Source organism: Penaeus chinensis, chromosome 36 (assembly GCF_019202785.1).
Source record: "Penaeus chinensis breed Huanghai No. 1 chromosome 36, ASM1920278v2, whole genome shotgun sequence".
NCBI classification, from domain to species: Eukaryota; Metazoa; Arthropoda; class Malacostraca; order Decapoda; family Penaeidae; genus Penaeus; species Penaeus chinensis.
In genome coordinates, this window is record NC_061854.1 from 30,983,027 (window position 1) to 30,990,526 (window position 7,500).

Here is a 7,500-nt window from a genome sequence, read left to right on the forward strand (position 1 = left end):
GAGTATGCTTAATGTAGTGACCTCCATAATCATGTGTCTAAGGTTCCAACAAACCAAACCAACAAATAAAATATTGTTTACTATCATATTTCAAAAAACTTATGTATCTACTAAAACATATAGCCTTTAACAATAATTTCCCTACCAACTGCTTTAACAGACTTTTTAAAATCAATTTAATTTTAAACAACATAAAAACACTTATCAAAAGAAAAGTCTTGGATTTCAAAAGACAAGAAAAATGCTGATATAAAAATAAATCCCTATCAAAATGGATTATACTTAAGCAAACAAACTTTATTACCTAGAACAAATAAGGTAATTATGTAACATGGTGTAATCCAGTTGAATCTCATTCACACTTAATGGCATTAATCATATATTTACCTTCATTAGTTTGAGATGCAAATGGTTAATAAAAGGTAGAAAATTCCAAGATTAATTCAATTAAACTGATCTTGAATCTTAACTGATAGCATCTGTCTACAGTCATTTGCTCTTCCTAATTCAAACTTTGAACAAAACAAGCAAAATAAAATAACTTATATCTTTACTTTAAAAAAAAACTACAATATGAGACCTGTTGAAGACAGTCTAATTCATACTCTTTCTTTTAAACCTGATCAACTTTTGTTCTCTGCACAGGATTAGAACAAAGCAATATAATTTTTTATTTTATTTTAACACATTACTTGCTTGACCTTAAAACTATCTTTTTATGTCATTCACATTCTTCAGGCATTCTAGGAATACATCATATGCACAAAAACACTTTCAAGCCTGCTCCAGACCAAGATACATTGTTGATCAATACTTTGCTCAACAAATCTAAAAAAAAAAATTGAAACTGTTGCGAAACTGTTGCAAGACGTGATTTCATACCCAGTCCAGCCCAAGACATTTTGCTGAGCAAGTTCCACAACAAAGTATATGAAAAGTCACTTATCAGTTGAGCAACAATTTAGATTTGTTTCGTAATGGTTGCTCAAGAGTTCCAAGACAGGATTTAGCCTGTTTCTGTTTCTCAAAAGATATGGGAAACACAAAACAAAGTTGTGGGCAACATGACTTATCACCATCTGTTGGCCATCGGTCAACTGTCTGCTGACTTGTGCTCGGAAGTGGGTTTGCTGTAAATAGTATGTGATCAAATACAAGAAAATACACGTGCCATGGAGTTTACAGAATCTACATTATTCAGAAAAGTTAAATCACATATATACTGCAGACTAGTCACTACATATTTAATGAAGCATTGCACTAGAAGGAAAGAGGAACAAGCCCTATAGAACAAAAAAACAGTATCCTATTGGACAGATATACTGACTCATAGCTAAGTGCTGGCAGAAATTTACCTCTCATTCAACTGTATTGACACATATGGTTTAGTGTTGTCAGAAGCCTTCATATTTGGTATTTTGAAAATAATCAGTATGTAATGTCAAGAAGTAATTAATTTTGTATTAATGTGCTGTCAGCTAATTCTGTCACATCACTTACATCACTTCTACTATTTTAAAGTGCAGCTGGAACTTGTGACCATATACCATTCTCAGTATGTCCTTGAACTTTATGAATATAGCATAGAAAATTATATGGTCACAAGCAGATTAAACTGACAGTATGCGAGTCAATACAGCTGCATGATAAACTGCTAATAGTTTTTCTGGCGTCATAAAGCTCTGTGAGTCATTGCAAGCTTTGTAATTTTTGTTTCCTCCAAAAGCTATTATTTTTGTTACTTTATGCAGGTAGTGTTTTTTCCAGGTTCAAATTCTGGACAACAGAAAAAACACTTTAGCTGACTGAGGTGTTAAGTTCTACTTCCAATCTGTGGTAGATTAAGTCTAGCTTGGTCTGGATGTACAGCACTGTGTAACTATTCAGCAACAGTCATGAAGCAATTCGGATACAAATTGGTGCCAATGAATGTCTTACAACAGTCACTGGATAAAGTCGATCATGTTTCATGACTGCTTCACAAGTTGCTAGTCTGTGGAGCAACAAATTTCGAATGCTACTCAATTGCTAAGCAACTGTATCTGGACATATACAATGTTGCTAAATTGTTTATACACTGTTGCCAAACTGTTTCAATACAATGTATCTTGGTCTGGACTAGGTTTTACTCCCTCACTCTGGGATGATGCACATGCTCATGTATGTGAACACAGAAAGGTATACACAGAAAAATTAAGTAGTTTACTTGTGACAACTTCCATGATTATTCAAAACTTTGATAAATCTCTTCCATAAAAAGGCAACATATGAATACATGTTTTTTTAATTAACATAAAAATGTATCTTTACTACACAAATAAATGAGTCATGAGACACATTACAAGTTTTAGCAGATGTCTATTGGAAAAATAAATCTCTCAAAAGCAGTTACTATAGTGGGCTATATTTGGCTGGTACTCTCCAAAAATTATGAGTATGGTGCTTCAACTACAAAAACAAAAGTGGAAAAGGAAAGATATGGAAAAACAAAAACAAAAAACACTTCATAACCACTATCATAAACAAATTTATTGAAATTTATACATGCTTATGTTGAACAAATAATCAATATATGTAAATAAAAACAAAAACATGTTATGAGATCCAATTTAACAATTATTTTTACTCTGGTCTATATAATATCAATATAAATTTTTGTTCCATATGGAATTTGCTACTGAAAGCATAGCACATTTGGTCACAGCCAGAGGGAAGAAATCTTATACATTAGAAAAATAACTTTAACCTAGTATAGTTTATAATGAAGGTAACTTTGAACTAATTTGTGTCTCACCTTTTTGTTGGCATTAAAAAATGAAAAATAAAAACTGACCATATAACAAGCACAGAACAAAAACATTTGCAATAACAACAGCTCTCAAATTACATTGGAGACATATATATATGTATATAACACTTGGATTCCTCAAACAATGGTGATCTTGCACTCTGGATGCTCAGAATACCGACCTTTGTACTTATTATACAAATCAACGACAGCGTTCACATAAGTCTCGTGCAAGTTCACGATCTGTTCCTTCGTGGGATTTTTGACGAGGGGAACGTCAATGGGGGAACCAACTGTTGTATTATGGGGAGAGAATGGGAGAAAGAGGATTAGAATATGAGCATCTCAGTGAAGATGGTGAATAAGCAACCTAATTTGGAATTACATACACACAAAAAAAGTTATATAAAGAGGCAAATATACTAGATGTCTATAAAAAAAGAAAGAAAGAAAGAAAGAAAGAAAGAAAGAAAGGAAGGAAGAAAGGAAGAAAGGAAGAAAGAAAGAAACATTATCTAGGTGAGAAACCTACCAATCTAACATTAGCAGTTTCAATACAAACTGAAATAAATACTCAAAACTTACATTATGGATACATAAAACCAATAGTCCAAAATCATATAAAAAAAAAAGATTCATGAATCAAAAATATCTAAATCAATAAAACTACAATACTCAAGAAAGATCTGTCGGACAGGGAACTCGATACTCACCCACTGTGTATATGGGCTTGCGGAATGGCACAATACCAAAGCTGTACTGGAACACTCCCCGGCCGATGAACATGCAGGGGGCCAGGCCTATCATCTTCTGCACGTTGTTCTGGATGCGACGGATAAGTGATCCTTCGGGATTGGCAATTTGGTCATAGACATCATTCTCACCAAAGGAGAACATGGGTACAAGTGAGGCTCTGAGTGAGAGAGAAATAAGGGGATTTTAAGTGGTGAAATGATACAAAAAAAGAAAGAAAGATAAAAAATAAGGAAAGTGAAAGGTTGTAATTGTGAAAAAAACAACAAAAAACAATAACAAGGAACATTACACGGCTGACAGAGTTGAAAGAGAGAACAAGAAAAATAACACCTGTAAGATGAATGAAAAATTCTAGGACCCCTTACCCATGTCTCAGGGCCATCTTGCAGAAGCCCTTGCGCTTGCTCAGGTGCAGAATTACTTGTCCAGGATGGCAATCAAGCGCCTCCTTTGCCCCACCCACAACCAGACAGAGGGCACGACCAGAACCCTCACGACCCAAGAGGTAGTCCATGCTCTCTCGAGTGGCACTTACGGCACCTGTAAGGAGACACTATATGGATACAATTCTATGGTAAGAGGGTTTGTGAGTTGTTGGGTACGATGGGCAATGCATTAAAATTAACTTCCAAAAGCATAATTTCTTTATACATAAAGGAACAGTGAGAAAGAAGAGAAAAAGCAAACAAATTTCCTTCCTTACTTGATTAAAACTGCTTAGTTGATCCTCCTGAACTTTAACTAATTATTTCATGTACCTCTATAAAGAAAGTAAAAAGTAGTCTTTCTTTTTTCATAAGAAATCTTTATGTATGGGCAGATGGGAAGGCAGGATGGCAGGAAAGAGCAGGAAGAAGGGAGGAAAGATTATGTGTATGTAAGAATGTGTGTGTGTGTGTGTGTGTGTGTGTGTGTGTGTGTGTGTGTGTGTGTGTGTGTGTGTGTGTGTGTGTGTGTGTATGTCTGTGTGTGTGTGTGTATATATATATATATATATATATATATATATATATATATATATATATATATATACATATATATATACATATACATACACATATACATATACATATATATACGTATATATATACCTATATATATACACACACATACATATACCTATATATATATGGCTGAATAAGGGCCACCACCCAACAACAGGACAGATTTCTCCGTATATCTGAGATGTGATCCAGGAGAAGCACTGCTAGGTTCCTTCACAGAGACTTTCAGCGGGTCACTGAAGTATGCATTTCTGACCAGGCTGTCAGAAACAAACTCCACAAAGATGGCATGAGGGCCAGGTGGCCGTTGGTTGGGCCGGTTCTCACGCCCAGAACAGTGCAGCCCGACTGGCCTTCAGCAGGGACAACCAGAATTGGTAAATTCGTCACTGGCACCCAGTACTGTTCACGGATGAAAGCAGGTTCACTTTAAGTGCATGTGACAGACATGACCGAGTCTGGAGACGACATGGAGAACGATATGCAGCATGCAACATCGTTCAGCATGACTCATTTGGTGGTGGGTCGGTTATGGTCTGGGGAGGCATATCTCTGGAGGGTCGCACAGACCTCCATGTGCTTAATGATGGTACCCTGACAGATGTTAGGTATAGAGATGAAATCCTCAGACCCATTGTTCGACCCTATGCCAGTGCAGTAGGCCCCAGATTTCTTCTGTTACAGGACAATGCCTGACCTCATGTGGCCAGTGTGTGCTGCCAATTTTCAGGAGGAAGAGAGCACCAATGCTGTGGACTGGCCCTCACGTTCTCTGGACCTGAACCCCATTGAGCACCTCTGGAACATTATGTATCAGTGTATTCGGCAGCATCCAGCCGCACCAGAGACTGTCCAGGAGCTTACCAATATGCTGATCAAGGTCTGGACCCACCACTAAAGTGGCTGTGCAATGTGCTATGCTGCAAATTCATAATTTCTTCCATTGTCATTTCTCTCTACAGTCACTTTGTTTTTCAACATCATTTCGTAATTCGGTCCTCCAAGGGTTAACTTTTGTTCTTCTTGTCCAGTTTGATGCTGTTGTTCAGGGTACATTGGGAATTTTGTTTCAGTACAAAATTGTAACATTTGTATATTTGACATTGAGTTTTGAAATGAAATACGTGTTCCCCTAATAGTAAAAAAAAAAGAGAGAGAGAGAGAGAGAGAGAGAGAGAGAGAGAGAGAGAGAGAGAGAGAGAGAGAGAGAGAGAGAGAGAGAGAGAGAGAGAGAGAATAAAACAAAAACAAAAATAGAGAGATAGAAGAGATAGATGGGTTCTGGGAGGGAGAACAAGGAGCAAAAGGGATAGGGGTTAGAAGAAGGAAAGCAAATCTATGTAAAATTATTTATCTATTTTATGTCAAAGGCATCGCCACTTTATGCAGAACATCTGTTACTTTAAGATTGTGTCTGCCTTTTTTCTTTTTTTTTTAACCTTATTTCCTAACTCCTTATATGGTTAAATGGTTAAATGGTTAATTAATATCTCCTGTGGAACATTAACCCAAATCCAATTGGTATGACATGTATGTACATGTCATGGCCACTATGAATTTATTTTATTAATTGTTTTTAAACATAGATGGCTACATGTAATAAGTCACCAATGAACCAATTATCAGTACTGCCTGTTTTGCCTGTTTACCCTTTTCCTTGATTTTCAAAAATATTTTACGTTATCTTATATTTCTGTTACTAATAGTAATTATAGTAATTATAATGCCTATAATAAAAATAACACCATTAGTGTTAGTGAAAAAAATGTTTTCCCGCCAATTCAAGGAAAGGTGAAAGCAGGTAAGGTCACAAGGTCTACTGATTGACTCCTTTGTGGCTAAGCACTAGTAGAGCCATCTATGTGCAGACATTTCACACACACACACACACACACACTCACAAAAAAAAGAGCACAACATTTTCCTGACTGCATTAAGTTAAGATGCAAACCTCATGCTAAAATTTATGGCTCTACAAGCTCAGCAACCAAACTGTAACCTTTAGATATATAAAGAAGCAAAAATGTACAACAGCAAGAATGGTAATTCTTTAAATACTGTCGAGATTACCCACCTTAGGGAATTACAGCAATACTATGACTGTTAGCTCCCTACAGGTTATATGTACCGGATATAGTCTTCTGGTATTTATCATGAATAAGCAAGACAACCTTACCTTGTCCCAGGTGAACAGCTTCCAAATGATCTTAGATTACCCGACATAAACTGAGACTTCACGGTTGCGCAAGTACTAACCAGAAGCCATGAAGAACTCTCGGTAGAAGGGGAGGTGGAAATGTCCCTCCAGAGTAAGCAGGTGTGGGGTGAATCCTGGGTAAGTCTGTTGTGATAAATGTACACAGGATAGGATTAATCAAGCTAGTTTCGTTCAAGAGAAACCCAAGTGTCTGCTGACCTATCAAGCTCACTAACCAGTGCACATGAAGAACTCTCGGTAGAAGGGGAGCCAAAACTGAGCTTCCAGAGTTAGCAGGAATGGTGTAAATCCTTGGAACCGCTAGTGTTAAGGGTGCAAATGAGAGTGAGGGTTAGTATATAGCATGCAGTTCAACAAGTGAGATTTTGTTTAGATAAATGCAAAATTATTTCAGTGTTTTCCGGCAGTGATTCTAATGAAGAAAGCATTTTTGTACTGAATGAAGAATGTGCTTCTCATGCGTGAAGTTTAAATAATAAAAGATTTGGACTTGGATAACTTACATCAAAGTTTTTCTGAAGTTCTTATATCATTCTCTATGGTCAAACCTTAATACCATTTACACTTTATAAACTACTTTTCATAAAATCAAAAACAGTTACAAACACTGTTTAACACTTTCAATGCTGGGCTGTGAAAAATCTTGGCTACTTTAACCCTGTGTCTAAAGCTGTAATATATTCTCCATAACATAATTTTAACCAACTTGATATTCTGCAGCAAATCCTCCAAAT

General features: G+C 36.2%; 1 protein-coding gene across 5 annotated transcripts in view; it reads right to left on the reverse strand.

The window, feature by feature from the left end:
• Window positions 1-2,511: 2,511 nt before the first annotated feature.
• The window catches only part of LOC125045001 (2-acylglycerol O-acyltransferase 2-B-like), a 17,308-nt gene continuing 12,319 nt past the window's right edge, over window positions 2,512-7,500 (reverse strand). For 4 of the 5 annotated variants that reach the window (XM_047642013.1, XM_047642016.1, XM_047642015.1 and 1 more), the window contains exons 6-9: window positions 6,805-6,889; window positions 3,910-4,084; window positions 3,502-3,701; window positions 2,512-3,081 (exon numbers count right to left, since the gene is read on the reverse strand). In XM_047642013.1, coding sequence (XP_047497969.1) covers window positions 2,927-3,081; window positions 3,502-3,701; window positions 3,910-4,084; window positions 6,805-6,889 — 615 coding nt within the window. In that variant the 3' untranslated portion in view covers window positions 2,512-2,926. Of the gene's footprint in view, window positions 3,082-3,501; window positions 3,702-3,909; window positions 4,085-6,804; window positions 6,890-6,981; window positions 7,067-7,500 lie in introns of all 5 variants that reach the window. The other variant, XM_047642014.1, reaches the window with a different exon arrangement.